Here is an 18,609-nt window from a genome sequence, read left to right as displayed (position 1 = left end):
GGACTGCAGAGTGAAGGCAAAAGGGTCAACAAGTGCTAAGCATCTCTGGGAACTCCTTCAAGATTGTTGGAAGACCATTTCCAGTGACTACCTCTTGAAGCTCATCAAGAGAATGCCAAGAGTGTGAAAAGCAGTCATCAAAGCAAAAGGTGGCTACTTTGAAGAACCTAGAATATGAGACATATTTTCAGTTGTTTCACACTTTTTTGTTAAGTATATAATTCCACATGTGTTAATTCATAGTTTTGATGCTTTCAGTGTGAATGCACAATTTTCATAGTCAAGAAAATACAGAAAAATCTTTAAATGAGGTGTGTCCAAACTTTTGGTCTGTACTGTATGTACATACTCCTTCATTTGGATGTGATGTGCAATCCTCGTACAGAGTGAAGGTGCGCAATTTTATAATATTTCAAGTTAATCACTCACTTATTTACAAACTGATTACAGTACATTTACAAATGGCTTCACATTCACTGCTGCGCAACATATATTGGTGTGAACTGGTTAAAGCCACGATTGCACTTTACACCGTTATATTCATTCAGAACATCACCAGTAAGACTTATTCTGTCATCTCCTGAAAAATCTGTTCAACATTAGAAAATTCAAGAGCAACCATTTAAAATTGGATGCCTTACCACAGACATCCCTTGGAATAAAGCTGTTCTGAAATACATGCATTACAACATATAAGTAACAAGTCATCCACCAATTACAGTTGGCGCGAATCGATTCGCACAACCCAATCCATTGGTCACAACAGTAGTCTGTGGGGAATTGACGGGAATTGGAGAACTGCCTCTTACTGGACAGCATGCTCAGCTTTTTTCTTTTTGTTTTTAACAAGTTTGGTGCCATGTCATCGTTTTGGCATGATGCATACATGATGTCCTGCCAAGCTGGTAAATCAAAAGAAAAGCCACAGATGCTGTAAGGTAAAAGGTGGCTAATCCTTCTCTAATCAAGTGGTCACAGACCACTGTCATGGTAGATGGAATGGGTCATGCGAATCAATTTGCCCCAACTCTACTACCAATGCTTTGTTGATAGAGCACTCAGTGTTAGAACTGGTTGTCCAAATTTGTATCCACCAGTTGCACATTTGTAAGGTGGACGTGCAGAACTGAAATATGAGCTTCAAGACAGAAGAACCAGCAGCACGGCTTCTGTCATGCTCTTATTAGATAAGACTTTATGTACATCTCGCTTTGAGTTATACTGGAATACTAATTGAGGGAGTTTCCCAATGATACGCTTGCTGGAAGACGAATGCCAAAGGGACACTTTTTCAGCATATCCGGGGTGCACGGGGGCCTATGGACACGTCAGAGGTACATGTCAGGGAACTCCCAAATTAAAACATTCCATTGTAAGTAAAAGAACTTATCATACTGCATAATAAAAAGTATTTAAGGGGTACTATATAAGATTTGGGGGAGATGGCACCTTATTGATCCATGTGGTTCTACTTCTCTCCATTGTCTGCAGTAACATGGGGCAGGTTGAATACCAACCCACCAATCAAGATGTACAAGGAAATCACATCAGGAATAAATGAAGAAGGGTGAAAATTGGTAATTTGTCAATAAAAATAATACAAGTGCTGAAAATTTGTATGATTAGCTGTTACGACCACTTTTAAAACAGAATTATTGTGAGACAACCCCAATAACTTCCAACAGAATATATGATAAGATATTGTCAAAGTCTCCAAAAAACACAGTGTTACTGTGCAAGCTATTACTACAGTACTTCTATCAACTGGTGTACAACATATTCCCTTCACCATTAAAGAGGTTGTCCACTACTATATAAAATGCCCCAAGGTATTGAAACGGTGGAAATACGTTTTGTTGTAAATACTTTCTGCTGTGTTTTGCCTGTGAGCGGCGTTATCACTGGCTGTTTACAGGCATCATGTGATCCCCGGCTGCAGTCGTGCGTGACTCAGTGATGCGCTCCCCGTTGATTGATGGGCTGTGGGCGGGGTAGTGGACAACCGCTTTAATAATGTCCTTATTTACAGTAACAACATACAAATGTGTATTTCTTGTATTGTAGGCTTTCTGTATGTGGTGACAGCCTCTGATGCATGCATAAAACATATACAAAGACCCCTATTCACACATAATGCCTACATTTTTATTAATAAGAAAGTGAATAGGTGACATACACTTTGTGCAGAAGTATTAGGTAATTAGCATTTTTGATTATTAATTTTATTATATAACAACCACAGTGCTGTCGGTCAATACAAAAGTTTAATACATCTGAAACTTGAATATTTAAGAAAGTAAAAGTGAGATTTTTGTCTTTCTTAGGAGAATATCTATGTGTGCAGAATTAATGGACAACTATTAATATGCAAAATTATTATGCTACTAATTGAGAAACCTAAATTTCCCATCTTAGGCTGTGTGCCCAATATGAGTTTTTTAAGCGTTTCTGCAGCGGCAATTCCGCCGCAGAAACGCTTAAAAAGCGCATGGAAGAAGGCCTGCAATGTTCCCCAATGATAAACCGCATGTGCTGTGCACATGCTGCAGAAATTTCTGCTGCAGATTATCATTATGGAAAAATCCGCAGCACTATCATTAATTTTGCGGAATCGCAGCGTTTTAGCCGCCATTGACATGCACTGGGCCGCATAACATCAGCATGACTACATGTGCACATGCGGATATTAAGAGATTCTATGTGCAGATGGTACCCGGGTCTGGAGAAGAGGAGACTCTCCTCCAGACCCGGTACCATAGTACCTGTAGTTAAAAAAGAATTAAAATAAAAAAAAAACCTTATACTCACCTTTCCGGCACCCCCGGTCTCCTCTGAACGGCGCTGCTGTCTCCTTGGCTTCCGGCGGTGGTCTGCAAGGACCTTCCGTGACGTCATTTAGTCATGTGACTGACGTCAGAAGTCAGGTGATGGTTGTGTGACCATCACATGACTAAATGACGTCATGGAAGGTCCTTTTTAGGGCACTGGGAGCCGCCGAAGATACCAGATGCATCGCTGAGGAGACCGGGGGCCATCTGAAGGTGAGTATAATGTTTTTGTTTTTTTTTACAATTGATGCTGCATTTGCAGCATCGTAACTCGGTCACACTATATAAATCCATGCCGTTTGCATGGATTTATATAGTGTGACCAAGTTGTCAAGCACTTTCCAAGTGATGCTAAAATCGCTTTGAAAAGCGCTTGATAACAAGCATGCGAAATCTCATGATCAAGACGCTTCACTTGGCAGAAAAAAAGCATGTAAAATCCGCATGCGTTTTTTCTGCCAGGGAGATGCAGAAACGCTCAGGAAAAATCTGCAGCTTTTCTGCATCGTGGGCACATAGCCTTAAAGTAAGAATAATAAAGAAGCTACTAAAAATGTACAAAAATAGATTAGAAATATCTGTGACGAATATAGCCCCCCTTCCGTCATAAGCCTTCCATCCATCTAGTCTGTCAGTTTCTTAATCTGTTGATAGTCAACTTTTTGGGCAGAACCAACCCTAGCCTTCCAGACACTGTTCAGAGAGGTGTACTGTTTTTCTTTTTCCAGGTGTAAATCTCCATTTTTTTCATAAAATTTGTCAAAATAGTTTTCCAGAAAGGAAAAAGAAATAAGCAAGAAATATCAAAAGCATATGACTTGAAAAATAGGAGATAATGCAATCTCTATTAACAAGGAAAGTTATCATTAGCATATAATATCTCTAACTCAATAAGTCTACTTCTTAGTATTCTATAAAAACCCAAACAATAACCTGACGAAACAAGACAATGACACGTTAAAGAACGTTACTTAATCTGTTTATACTACCTATTTTAAAAGCTATAATCACTTACAATCTCTTTGAACCCAGTATGTGTCCCATAAGGTCCAGATTAACGCTCAATAGTGTTATTTGTTAAAGCTGTCAGATATTCCATACTGTAAATCTCCAATTTAAGAAGGGCCCACAAGTTCTCAAAAATATTTAGGTCAGGTGAGGAAGATGACAATGTCATTATTCTTTCACCTTTAAAGGGAACCTGTCACCAGTTTTGTGACACAGCAGCTAAAAATATCACCTTATTCAGCATCTGCATTCCATTCCCTAAATCCTTATATAAGCCCCTGGCTCCACCTGTATAGTCCCGAAAATCCTTTTTGATGTCTCCCATGTTGTATGCTAATCATCTTGGTCGATGCTTTGTGCCTCTCTATCCCTCCCCCCGGCTCCTGTTCGCCGCCCCCCTGCTTTGATTTACATGGGTGACCCCCCTGCATCATTCAAATAGCCGGGTGAAATCTCACGCTTGTGCAGAGAAATCGCCGGTTTGCGCCTGTGTACTATGCTCTGCCCTACTGCCGGAAGAGGCGAAAACATCAGTGCGCATGAGCACAGCAATGGCCGCAAAGTATTCCGATACGTGAGTCGGAAAGATGTATGCCAGTGCATGCGCACTTCTGTTTCTCGGCTGTGCCCGCAGTTGGGCAAAGCATACTGTGCAGGTATGAGCTGTGGGATTTCACCCAGCTATTTGGATGATGTAGGAGGCGTCATCCATGTAAATCAAAGCAGGAGGACGGCGAGCAGCCACCGGGGGGAGTGATAGAGAAGCCCGAAGCATCGCCCATCGGACCCGACCGAAAAGATTAGCATACAGCGCGGGAGACATTAAAAAGGTTTTTCAGGGGTATACAGGGGGAGTCAGGGGGTTACTTAAGGATTTAGGGAATGCAGCGCAGATGCTGAATAAGGTGACATTTTTAGCTGCTATGTCACAAAACTGGTGACAGGTTCCCTTTAAAACCTTTACTGGCTAGCCAAGCAGTGGAGAACTTTGATGCATACCATGGACCATTGTCCTGCATAAAAATCAGGTTTTCTTAAAAGACACTTTTTTCCTGCACCACAGCTTGAAGGAAGTGTCTTCTAAAAACTGGCAGTAGGTTTGGGAGTTGATTTTGTGTCCATCTTCAATCAATTTTTTTTGTGTCCATCTATTAGCTCATCGGTAATAATACCAGCCCATAGCACTTGATCCAGTTGCTTGGTGCAGTCTTGTTGTGTCAACTTCTGTGTCTTGTTCAGTGGTGGTCAGGTTTCAGTCCTTCTTGCCTCAGCTATGTCCCGAAATACTGATCACCTTGTACTTCTGGGTTCTCAGGAGATTGCAGTTCTGCAATATGGCAGCACTGGAGGATAATTGATTCCTGGTCGCTTCACGTTTGATTCTTCTCAAATCTTTGGCAGTTAATGTGCGTCTTTTTTTTTCTCAACACATTTTTTTTTTTAAACCCTGTTGACCATTTGTAACAAAACTTTTTATGTTTCTGTGATCATGCCCCCATATCTCAGTAGTTTCAAGGATACTGCACCCCTCTGTAAGACTCTTAACAATTTTAACAGAGTCCGTTAAATATCTTTTTTGGCCCATTTTGCCTGAGAAAAGCAATCGGCTTATTAATTCTGCATAACTTTATAAAGAGTGTTGATATCCTTATATCACACCTTCCCTCATTACACAAATACACATCACCTGATCTGCTTCATCCAATAAGCACTCAAGTTTATACAGCTTGGAGATGGAAAATATACATTAAAATGATGACATAGCAAAAATACTCACTTGCCTAACAATTGTGAACACAGTGTATGCAACTATGTGGTTATGCAGTAATGGTACTACATTGTTGGAAATATTGTCAGGAAATTGTATTGATATATACTGTATGATTGACAAATACTACAAACAGGATGAATTGACTGGAAGAGATTTTTGAGGGCTCACAGTCATTGGCATTGTAAATTTAATACCAGACAGAAGAATAAGATATTACGTACTGTGCAGTGTCTGTGTACTGTGGTTGTACGGTTCTCATTGTTGTGAAGTGCGTGAAGTTTGCATCTGGATTATCTATGTCTTCTGGGTTTGTAGAACCAGTAAAGCCACTGTTTAGATAAAGAGAAAAAAATAGTAAAAGTATTCATTGTACATTTCAAGTTCTGCATCTTTGTGTAGGATTGACTTAGTTTGTTATCTAATATTTTTCTTCAACCTTCCAGCAAAGTGACATAATAGACAGTAGTAACTTCCAGTGGATGGCACAGGAGTTGTACCTGTGGCAGAAGAAGCATCTGGTGCTTACTGTATAGACACAGCCTTAGGGCTCACTCACACTGGAGTATAACATGGCTGAGTGGTAGCTGACATTTTATTGGCTAGCACTTGGCCCAATCTTATACTATGGGGCAGGGAAGATCACCGATTATTTTCTCATGCCGATTTGGCATGAGAAAATAATTGCAGCAAGCAGCGAGTGGCTCCGATATTCGGATCGCACTCACCCATTCAACTCTATGGATGCAAGTGAAACATTGGACTGCTAATTTTGACCAGGGGTGCCCAAACTTTTACATGCCACTGTAGAGCTGTTCCTCGTAATCCATGCAGGGGACGCAGTCAGAGGGGAACACCCTTAAAAAGAACCTTTCAGCAGAATTTGGCAATATAAAGTACAGACATGGCCATAATGGAGCGGTTATACTGATTAAATTGATACCTTTAGGGTTTGCTCACACTGGCGAGTAACCAGCGTATAACATTGGATAGCACTCAATCCAATGTTATACTATGGAGCGTGCCGAATAGCGCTTATTTTTTCATGCCAAGTTGGCATGAGAAAAACACTGCAGCGTATATCGGATGACATACACCTATACACCTCTATGGGTGCGTACAAAACATTGAACTGCACTCAGATGTCACAGAATGGAGAAGATGGAAAAATTAAGTTCTCCATCTTCTCCATAGTAAAATGACACTCGGCTCACGCTCGCAGCAGAGTTTGAGCCATGAGTCATTTGCATATAGCATCCGATTCTCTCGCATGAGAGAATTATCGGGTGCTACTCGCCAGTGTGAGCGATCCCTTGGTGAAGGAATCTGATCTGTGGTTCTTGTTTAAATAAAATTAGAAATTTTCTTCTAATGGTATTTCAGTGCACAAAGGCAGGACTGGGGGTAGGGTCCTGACTCTTGTTTGAAATTTCACACCAATGATGTCTGTGGTGTAGGCAGCGCATGCGCAGTTTGATTTCACGGCTGGTCTTCTGGTCTTCAATAAAATGGCGGCGGAGGTGGCGCATATGCAGATCGAGATCTCGGCTCAATGAAAACATCATTTAACTGAGATCTCAATCTGCCAATGACAGCGGTGGCGTGAAATTTCAAACAAGAGGCATGTCACTGAAAAATCAGAGACCTTCCATTGAAAAAAAGATGGCAAGCAAAGGGGCTGGAGCAGGAGAAGACCTTGCCTTCCCGCTTTGTGTACAGAAATCTCATTAGAAGATGACTTTAAACCCTGATTAAACAAGAACCAGAGATCTTATCCCTTGATTATGGTTTAATCAGTATTAGGGTGCAGTAAGACGGCTGTTTAACATGGACGACAATCGCATTACAGCGCTCCTACTGCCTGGTGGCTCTCCTGACCTGAGCGTGATAGCATGTATTTCTATGCATCTGTCAAGCTCGGGTCAGGAGAGCCACCGCGGGCCAGTTTGTGCACTGCGATGTATTCGTCGTCCATGTTATACATGCTGTATCTGACGGCACCCTAAGGATAGGTTCCCACGATGAGCTTTTGGTTCTTCTTTTATGTTGCAGATTCTATGCACCATTTCTACACGCATTAAATAAAATAGGTTACTGGCATTTTTTGAAAATACACAGTGTGAGAAACTCATGAAAAACACATTATGGGAACACAGCTTAAGGCAGAGGTCACACCAGCGTAAAACATCCAATGCGAGAGCATTGGATGGAACACGCTAATGACACAAGGCTCAAACTCTGCTGCTCTGTGCTCCGAGTGTCAGTGCTCCGAGTGTCAGTGCTTAGTGCTCCGAGTGTCAGTGCTCCGAGTGTCAGTGCTCCGAGTGTCAGTGCTCAGTGCTCCGAGTGTCAGTGCTCCGAGTGTCAGTGCTCCGAGTGCTCAGTGCTCCGAGTGTCAGTGCTCCGTGTGTCAGTGATCCGTGTGTCAGTGATCCGTGTGTCAGTGCTCTGAGTGTCAGTGCTCCGAGTGTCAGTGCTCCGAGTGTCAGTGCTCCGAGTGCTCAGTGCTCCGAGTGCTCAGTGCTCTGTGTGTTAGTGCTCCGAGTGTCAGTGCTCCGAGTGTCAGTGCTCCGAGTGTCAGTGCTCCGAGTGTCAGTGCTCCGAGTGTCAGTGCTCCGAGTGTCAGTGCTCCGATCCTCTTGCATGAGAAAATCGTAGAACAGCAGTGGAGGAGACTTCTGAGAAAAAATACTGACCAAATACCGATAGTGGGGCAGTGGCCTAAAAATGCAACTGCATTTTTTCAGGCTCCACATATTGTAGAAGCCTAAAGCCACAGTATTTGGTCAGTATATTTTCTCAGGAGTAGGAGCCAAAACCAGGAGTGGGTGATAAATGCAGAATTGGTGACTTGTTTCTATTACACCTTTTCTCTGATTGTTCCTCACCTGGTTTTGGCTTCCACTCCTGAGAAAAAATACTGACTGAATGCTGACCAAATACTGATAGTGGGGCCGTGGTCTAAAGAGAGAAATTGCACCAAAAAAAGTTTAACAGCATCTTTAGAAGCACAGTTAACATGAGTCTTCATGAAATCACATTGACTTTGCTTGGACAGTTATACACAGCAGATTTTCTGCACAAAATACAAAAAAAAACAAACAGCCAAAAACCCCACACTATTTATGCAATGTGGAAACAATGTCCTATAGCTCTGAAAAAAACCTTCAATTTCAATTGAATCCTCCAATACGCCAACATGAATTCTCACAATTAGAGTGATTTACAAAAAAGTGGTGTAATTAAAAGTTAAGCATTTGCACAATTAACCAATTAAATGAAAGATCTCATTTTTAGATGCCTTTTATTAAAATAAAATCTTCACATTTTGATCATGCATACTTTTGCTGGTTATATTCATATATCTGCATTATTTGTTTTATCCAACTTCCCTTGAAAAAAAGGCATCCCGTGTAGTGATGAGCGAGCGTGCTCGTTTAACCCTTTCACCGAGCATACTTCAGCGTGCTATGATTGAGTCCCTGCGTCTGCATGATTTACAGCTGTAAGGCAGCCTGAACACATGCAGGGATCGCTTGTTTGCTAGGGAATCATTACATGTGTTGAGGCTGTCTTACAGCTATAAATCACGCAGATGCAGGAACTCGAACATAAGATATGAGCACACTGAAGATACTCGGTCCACCCGAACGTGCTCGGTGCAAGGGTTAAACGAGCACGCTCGCTCATCACTAATCCAGTGTTACCTCAATGAATATGATAAGGGGGTAAATATTAATATGAAAGGAAACAAGCTCACCAATAGCCTGGAATGTGCTCCATACGGGGATAGGGAGATATGCTAGATTATAGAACAAAAGATAAAAGTAGTAAAGCAGCAAGAAAATAAAACAAACACCGAAAATCTATGCAATATTCTGTGCTCTCGGCCTTATTTTATCCCAATATAATGTGCAGTAGAATAGTTATGCGGTAATTTATTACACCAGGGTTCCAACAAAATATATTGATACATAGTAAGGCTATGTGCCCACGTTGCATTTATGAAGCAGAAAATTTCTGCTGCATAAATGCAAGTCCTCTCCCTGAAAAACGCATGCGGAATTCCGCACGCGTTTATCGCGCATTTTTCGCGCGTTTATCACGCGTTTTCCACATGCGGAATTGCCTTGCGTTTTTTATGCATTGGACAAAGGCAATTCCGCTTGCGGAAACGCAAAATTAAATGACATGCTGCGGATTTTTGAACGCGGCATAAACGCTGCGGAAAAATCCGCAGCATGTGCATAGAACTTGCGGAATCCCATTGGGGACCATGGGGTGCGGATATACATGCGTTTTTCAAGCGTTTACGCTGCGGAAATTCCGCAGCATATACGCTTGAAAAATGCTACGTGGGCACACAGCCTTAAAGAATAATGGAAACAAAATAAATCAGTAGACTAATGTTTAACTAGTAGCAATTATTTCTTACAAGGCAAGAGGTTTTTTATGTCCATGGAACATCCTGGTCTGAAATCGGTCCCACATTCCACCAGCTACCTAAAAAGTATGAAAGGCTGAATAAGTGAAATTCAATACGGTATTCAAATATCCCATCTGCCATTCTAACTTCTACGTCCAAATTTCTTCCACTTTCAAAGGAAGCAAACTGCAAAAACAGCATTTACTTAGGGAGGAACTAACATCAGTTGTGTACTTATAATGTATACATGTCTGGTGTAAACATCTTAGTAAGTCGCAATATTTTTGTGGGACTGGAGTAAAATGCATATTGAGTAGAGATGAGCGTTGTTCTACTCGAACTGTTCGCCAATCTCAAATTCGAGCTGTTTTGGGCGGTGTTCGAGCCGTTCGGCGAACACGAACAATTTGAGAAAAATTCGGCTGTTCGAGGTTATGTTCGATAACTGTTCGTGCACCAAAATCATAACTGGATTTTTTCTCAGTAATGATGAAAATTAATGTTAATACGCAGTTTGAGTGTACAGCGGGGTGGGGGGAGGGGCAGGGGATGGATCTCTGCAGGAACAATGAAGATCTCCATTTTTTTTTCTCTTTCTCGCATTTGCAGTGGGGAGGTGCAATCTGTCAGCCTATCAGCAGCGCACACACGGAGCGAAGTGCTTTTTTTCACACAAGCAAGGGCATGTGTGATTGGCAGTGTATGTCACATGTCCTTGCCCTATAAGACCCAGCCATTTTCCCCGTCGCCACCATTTTCTCACTGCTGCAGCTGCGTGTTAGACGGCACCGCTGTTGCTGTGTGCGCTATACCTTGTTAATTTCAAGCCAATTTTCGCACAAATCTACAGATAGCTTGGGAGTAGGGAATAGTTGTGATTGCAGTCCTTTTAAGGACTAGGTTACAGCATTTCCTACGACTTTTATCAGGCAGGTCTGTGCTCTTAAATAGATAGATTGTGGGAGTAAAGACTAATTGTAATTGCAGTCCTTTTCAGGACTAGGTTACATCAGTTCCTATCAGTTTTTGCCAGGCAGGTCTGTGCCAGTGCTGTGCAAGTTTTTTTCACAGCATTTGGCTGAATCTAGCAAAGCTAATCCTTTTTGGCCTATTGCAGAGTGTGTTAGTCAGTGGAGTAGCCTATCTGTGTTGCAAGATATACCACCTGTGTATAGAATACCAATTTTTTTACTGCACCTAGTGAAGTAAAATCTTTTGGGCATAGCATCATTCTATTAGTCTATCTATACTGACCTCCATCAGGTTGCAAATTGAATATAATTTTTTTCTGCATCTAGCTCTGAAAAAATATTGGGCTTCTAGCTGTGTGTGGGACTTGTTGTATTAGTCCATCTATACTGACCTCCATCGGGTTGCAAACTGAATATATTTTTTTCTGCATCTACCTCTGAAAAAATATTGGGCTTCTAGCTGTGTGTGGGACTTGTTCTATTAATCCATCTATACAGACCTCCATCAGGTTGCAAACTGAATATATTTTTTTCTGCATCTACCTCTGAAAAAATATTGGGCTTCTAGCTGTGTGTGGGACTTGTTCTATTAATCCATCTATACAGACCTCCATCAGGTTGCAAACTGAATATATTTTTTTCTGCATCTACCTCTGAAAAAATATTGGGCTTCTAGATGTGTGTGGGACTTGTTGTATTAGTCCATCTATACTGACCTCCATCAGGTTGCAAATTAAAAATAATTTTTATCTGCAACTACAGTACCTCTGAAAAAATATTTGGGCTTCTAGCTGTGTGTGGGACTTGTTCTATTAGTCCATCTATACTGACCTCAATCAGGTTGCAAATTGAATATAATTTTTATCTGCATCTAGCTCTGAAAAAATATTTGGCCTTCTAGCAGTGTGTGTGACTTTCTCTATTAGTCCATCTATACTGACCTCCATCAGGTTGCAAATTAAAAATAATTTTTATCTGCATCTACCTCTGAAAAATCATTTGGGCTTCTAGCTGTGTGTGGGACTTGTTCTATTAATCCATCTATACAGACCTCCATCAGGTTGCAAACTGAATATAATTTTTTTCTGCATCTAGCTCTGAAAAAATATTTGGCCTTCTAGCAGTGTGTGGGACTTGTTCTATTAGTCCACCTATACTGACCTCCATCAGGTTGCAAATTCAAAATAATTTTTTGTCTGCATCTACCTCTGAAAAAATATTTGGGCTTCTAGCTGTGTGTGGGACTTGTTCTATTAGTCCATCTATACTGACCTCCATCAGGTTGCAAATTGAATATAATTTTTTTCTGCATCTAACCCAGCCAATAGTTTTGGCCTAATACCACAGTTTGGCCACTCAGCTCTGCTCGGTTCCCATCCATTGTTTTTTTGTGCAAACAACTCCAGAGTTGTGAATTAGTTAACCACCAAAATGAGTGGAAAAAGGCCTGCTGCTGGTGGAAAGGGGAATAGGCGTGTTGGGAAGGGGAAAAAAGGTTGTGTCCGTGGGGTAGGTGTTAAAGCAACAGTAACATCTGCAGAAGAAAGACCATCTTCCAGCCAAACTAAAATGTCTACTTCTTTTAGCGGACAATGTGATAAGATCCCTTTCTTACGGCCACGCCAATCGCTACAAATTCCAGATGAGGCACAAAAACAGCAGGTGCTTCAACGGATATCAAGTGCTCCTTTAAGTGGGCTCTCCTCCACATCAACTTCAACATCACAAATACTCCAGTCCTCAAAGGTGTCACCCCAATCGCACTTGCTTCCTCACAGCTCCCAAATCTCCAGCTGCCTGTCTGAGTATAAGGTAGAACAGATGGTTGAGTCTGCAGAGCTGTTTACTCATACTATAGCCTGGGAATCAGAGGTCGACTCCAGCGCTTCTGTGAATCCAGACGAGGAAAAGATCTGCACTGATGCCCAGAATCTTTATGAGTCGGATCCAGGACCAGACGCAGAAGGTTCTGACCATAATGTAGACCCTCATTCCCAAACTGTAACTCCTGTTGGTGGAGACAATGAGGAAGACGATGATAAGACTCAAATACCTGATTGGAGCGACAACTTTAGTTTTTTGTCAGGGCAGGAACAGGTTGGCTCTGAGGACGACGGGTGTGATAACGCACAGGGTGATGATGATGAGGTTGGAGATCCCACTTACTGTCAACCCACAGTCAGCCAAGAGATGTGGTCAGCAGAGGAGGTGGAGGAAGATGCTAGTGACGACGAGGTCAGGTTGCGCCTTCCTGGACAGAGACGTAGTACTGGAAGCACGTCAACAACTGCATCCTCAAACACAACTCTGCCTCTCACCACAAGTCGTGGTGGCTCTTCAGGTCGCATGGGTGCTAAGCCTTGCATAGCCTGGGCATTTTTTCAGATCGATAAAGATGACCCAACTCGTGTTATCTGTAACATTTGTCAGCAAAAGCTAAGTAGAGGCCAAAAAATACATAGTTTGAGTACTTCATGCATGAACCGGCACATGGACATGAAGCATAAGTTGCAGTGGGAAGCTCAGTGTGCTACAATGCGGCCTAGCCGGCCGGGCCAACCACCGTCTGCCATATCTTGTGCATCCGCAGCCTCTTCATCCTCTGTGACTGGGGGGACAGCAGTCACACCTGTTTTGGGGCGCAGACCTGCCACCTCTTTACCCGCAACAGCCAGCGTGATTGGCAGGTCATCATTTTCTTTGGAGGTGGTAACACCAGCTGGTCTTGAGCGCTGTCCGACATCGATAGCACCACCTTTGGATCAAGGCAACCTAACATGTCCGCCTGCATCTTCCTCACAGACCGGCAGTTTGCCGGGGACACCCTTATCAACCCCGTCTAAGCACAATAGCCAGCCCTCGGTCCCTCAGATGTGGACAAGTAAAAGACCATTTCCTCCTAGCCATGAGAAAGCTAAGAGGTTGAATTTCACCATCTGCAAGCTCTTGGCTACAGAAATGCTGCCTTTCCGCCTGGTGGACACAGAGGATTTTCGAGACCTTATGTCCGTCGCAGTGCCCCAGTACCAGATGCCCAGTCAGCACTACTTCTCAAAGAAAGGTGTGCCTGCGCTCCACCAGCATGTCGCACACAACATCACCGCTTCTTTGAGAAACTCTGTGTGTGACAGGGTGCATTTCACCACAGACACTTGGACGAGTAGGCATGGACAGGGGCGTTACATGTCGCTGACTGGGCACTGGGTAACTATGGTGACAGCAGGATAAGGGGCTGCTGTCCAAGTCTTGCCGTCCCCACGAGTTGTGCGTCAATCCTCTTTATGTCAAAGTTCCTCCACTGCTTCTGCCTCCTCAACCTCCTCTCGGTCTTCCACCTGCACCCAAAGCCTGTCTGGTCATGCCACAAGCTTTCTAACTGCGCAGAAGGGATCCTGCACACCTCCTTACTATGCTGGCAGTAGGGCTCAACGTCATCAGGCGGTTTTTACATTGAAATGTCTGGGAAATGTGAGTCACACAGCTGAGGAGTTGTGGTCAGCTCTGGAGAACCAATTTCATGAATGGTTGTCTCCACTGGACCTGAAACCAGTGAAGGCCGTGTGCGACAATGCTGCAAACCTGGGTGCGGCCCTTCGCCGGGGCAATGTCACACACGTGCCTTGTATGGCTCATGTGTTGAACCTGGTTGTCCAGCAATTTTTAGCCCACTATCCCAGACTAGATGGCCTTCTGCAGAGGGCACGGTCGCTGTGTGCTCACTTCCGCCGTTCGCATCCCGCAGCTCAGCGACTTACATCTCTACAGAAGTCGTTGGGCCTGCGATGTGCCTACCCGGTGGAATTCAACTCTGCACATGTTGCAGCGACTGTGGCAGCACAGACAAGCCCTGGTGCAATACGTTCTGACGTATAGCCTGGGCCAACGAGATCCAGAGGTGGGGCAAATCACGCTGGAGGAGTGGTCTCAGATCAGGGACCTATGCACCCTTCTGCACAGTTTTGAAATGGCGACGAAGATGTTTAGTGCTGACGATGCCATTATCAGCATGACTATTCCGGTGATTTACATGCTGGAGCACATGTTAAACAGAATTCGGAGTCAGGTGGTGGCACAAGAGGAGGTGGAGGAAGTAGAGGAGGAGGAGTTGTATGCGGAAGGGCTAACATCTGCAAGGTCCAGACGGTCGGCAGCACCAAGGCGGCAGGCATGTGAGGGTGGGGGAGATGGTTTTACCAGGGCGCATGGTAGCAGCCAAACTAGTGAGGAAGGTGCAGGAGCCCAGGAAGAAGTGGAGGACGAACTGATGGAAGACTCATCAGATGAGGGAGACCTTGATCACATTTCTGTTGTGCGAGGTTGGGGGGAGAGGACAGAGGAAGGAAGCATGATTGTTACCTCGCCACCAACACAACAGGGACTTGGTGCTCCTGGATGCGCAACACACATGAGTGCCTTCTTGCTGCACTACCTGCAACATGACCCTCGAATTGTGAGAATTAGAAATAATCCTGACTACTGGGTTGCCACACTGTTAGATCCCCGGTACAAAAGTAAATTTGCAGAAATTATTCCTGCCATAGAAAGGGATGCACGCATGCAGGAGTATCAGCAGAGACTGTTGCAGAATCTTACATGTGCTTTTCCACAAAATACCAGTGGTGCACGTAGTGAATCTCACAGTTCCAACTTGCCAACCGTGGGACCGTCAAGTGTTCAGCACTCAAACCGTAACAGAACCACAGTATCTGCTGGTAACATCAATTTTGCGGAATCATTTCACCACTTTTTTAGCCCATCCTTTGCAAGGCCACAGGAGACAAGAAGTCTGACACATAGTCAACGCCTAGAGACGATGGTACAGGAGTATCTCCAAGTAAACATTGAAGCCATGACTGTGTCACTGGACCCTTGCTCTTTTTGGGCTTCCAATCTGGATAAATGGCCGGAGCTAGCCACTTACGCCTTGGAGATCTTGTCATGCCCCGCAGCCAGCGTTCTGTCTGAACGTGTGTTCAGCGCTGCTGGTGGTGTGCTGACAGATAAGCGCACGCGGCTCTCCACTGATAATGTAGACAGACTCACGTTCATAAAGATAAACAAATCATGGATCCGAAACGACTTTTCTACCCCTGTGTCATCCTGGGGAGAGTAAAAGCTTGATGATTGGTTAAAATCACCCTACCAACCGTTTTAAGCTTTCAAATTACTAATCATGTTTATCTGTATCTTGGCTGGAAAATAATTTGGGCTTTGTAGCAGTGTGCAGCACTGATTCTATTAGGCCATCTATAATAAGTAGTGTTGAGCCACCCCCGTAGTGTTCGAGTTCGGTTCGGTTCGTCGAACACCCGTGTGTTCGCCGAACTGTTCGTCGAACTGTTCGTCGAACACCTTCGAACACCGTTAAAACCAATGGCAGGCAAACAAAAACACATAGAAACACATAGAAAACACCTTCAAAGGTGTCCAAAAGCTGACAAACTGCTCAGAAGACACAACTAACACATGGAAAAGTGACAAGTACATATAGTCATGTGAAAAGAAAAGAGGTGGAGGAGTAAAAGGAGGGGGAGACACAGATATAGGCATGTCATGCCCTTCTAAAATCCAAAAAGTGAGAAGACGACACGTTCAGTCCGCTCCTGCCCGTGCCACCTCCGCGTCGCCGGGTTTGTGCCAGAGCCGCGGTGAACCCTGACGGCCAGCCCCCCTCTCCCAATACTGGTGCCTGTCCGCTGGTGGGTCGAGCGAGCCCCCCTGTGGTGGAGGCAGCTCTAAGCTTTTTAATTTAAATTGTCTCTCTAATTTGAATGAATACACTTTAAATCCATTTACAAGGATCTATTGGAGGGCAAGTCTCATGCCAGCAGCCGCGTAATTCCAGCTCCAGTAGCGTCCACTAAAGCTGCTGCAGTTAAAAAGCTTTTATAAGGATCGAGCTCGGCTGTCCACCGCAAGGCATCCTACTGCCAGTCCCAGCCCCTATGCCTTGGGGTGCCTCCTGATGCTCTTCACTGAGTATCCCGTGGTCCCGAAGCATTTCCTTTGAAAAAATTAAGTGTCCAAACTACAGGTGGTGTAGCTTGCTTAACAGCCGGGATAATCCGCTGACTAGCAGACACTGCTACTAGGCACAAAGTATTTCCTGGGCTAGATGCAGTTAAAAATTTGTAATTAGATACTCTCGTTGGATGCTGAGAAAGCATTCCATAGAGTCTCCTGGCACGCCATATATGATTCTCTTAAAAAGCTTGGGGTAGGGGTCTAGGGGACCCTTTAATAGCCAAAATCACGGCCCTGTATCGCAATACGTCACCTAGGCTGAAGATAAATGGAACTGTAGCACCCTGAGGGCTCAGTTGCTACAGAGGTATTGCACCTCACCCAGAGGTGTGATATCTCACTCTCAGGTAAGGATGTAGTGTGGATCAGGACCCGACACCTGCATGCATTACACCACATTGCCGTGGGGCAGGGCGACCAATATGCCCCTGAGATGGGCACGACAGTCCCTGTCCCTGGCTGGAGTGGGGGGAGGGAACACTGAGGAAGGGGAACCCTGTAGTGCAGGAGCAGGGAGGAAGCAGTTCCTGGGTGCATTGAGAAGGGAGTATAAAAGGTGGGCACCATCTTAGTTCAGTGCAGAGAAGTCTGAGCAGAAGTGGCAGGGAGCAGGGGCTCTGCATGAGCTCTGCTCCGGAGGCGGGCCTAGTAACAGAGGCCCAGGCCTGGAAGAGGGAGAAGGAAGGAAGAGGAGCAGAGAAGGCTCCAGGAACGAGGAACGAAGGGATCCCAGGGGTGCGGACGGGCGAGTCGCCACCGCACGCCCGAATCCACCTGCGTGGAGGGGTCAGGCCAAAGGGGGAGACCGGTCCCCGAAACTAGTGGAGGCAGGAAACGACCCTCAGCTAGAAACAGGAGGCTGTGACATTTTATGTGGCGCAGCCCCTCGCTACACCCGCTAGGAAGGCACCACATAGGGTCAGGGAAACTGGCGCCAAGTTTACCAAGAGGAGGCCCGAGGCAGCCGGACAGAAGGGTTGGTAAGAAAGGCCAGACAAAGGACACACAAAGGGGGTCCTGTGAAGCGCTCCAAAGTTATCTGGGAGTTGTCTGAGCCCCTCACCTGGTGAGCACAGAACGACGTGGGCAGCCGTTACCTGCAGACGTGGTCTGGATAATAAGAACTGTGAGTAAAGGCCCTGGACTGCATCACTGACTCCGTGTCGTTACTGCTGCTGCCCTGCACCATCACCCCCATCCTCCGCATACACTGCCCTGAGGCTATACTCCTCCCGTGGGGAGTTATGCTACGCTCTGCTGCACCCACAACACCAGCCTCAGCGGTCTGCCCTGGAGTGGCGGTTCACTCTGACCGCAATCCACGGGTGGCGTAGTCGGACATTTAAACATCAAAACCACATAAATAGTTCCGCCACTGGTTTGACCGCCCTGAGCCACGGAACCGGGTCGCCGCCACGGAGACTACAACCACCAGCATCCACCAAAAAGGGTCCAGCTCCGGGTGTCCCAAGGCCCAGGGGGCGCGTCAGAACATTTTCATCACCTTTCACAATCACCAATGGGACAAGGCAGGGATGTTCTCTGTCCCCTCTCTTATACATCCTAGTGATGGAGCACCTGCTC

General features: G+C 44.8%; 1 protein-coding gene across 2 annotated transcripts in view; it reads right to left on the bottom strand.

The window, feature by feature from the left end:
- SPMIP7 (sperm microtubule inner protein 7) overlaps window positions 1–18,609 on the bottom strand; it is a 331,337-nt gene that overhangs the window by 213,954 nt on the left and 98,774 nt on the right. For both annotated transcript variants that reach the window (XM_073678392.1, XM_073678393.1), the window contains exons 5-7: window positions 10,040–10,107; window positions 9,365–9,406; window positions 5,829–5,936 (exon numbers count right to left, since the gene is read on the bottom strand). In XM_073678392.1, the coding sequence (XP_073534493.1) occupies window positions 5,829–5,936; window positions 9,365–9,406; window positions 10,040–10,107 (218 nt within the window). The remainder of the gene's footprint in view (window positions 1–5,828; window positions 5,937–9,364; window positions 9,407–10,039; window positions 10,108–18,609) is intronic.

The sequence above is a fragment of the Phyllobates terribilis genome, unplaced genomic scaffold (genome assembly GCF_046119375.1).
Source record: "Phyllobates terribilis strain yellow unplaced genomic scaffold, ASM4611937v1 Scaffold_4__5_contigs__length_816908805, whole genome shotgun sequence".
In the NCBI taxonomy this organism is placed as follows: Eukaryota; Metazoa; Chordata; class Amphibia; order Anura; family Dendrobatidae; genus Phyllobates; species Phyllobates terribilis.
This window is presented reverse-complemented; position numbering and strand designations above follow the sequence as displayed.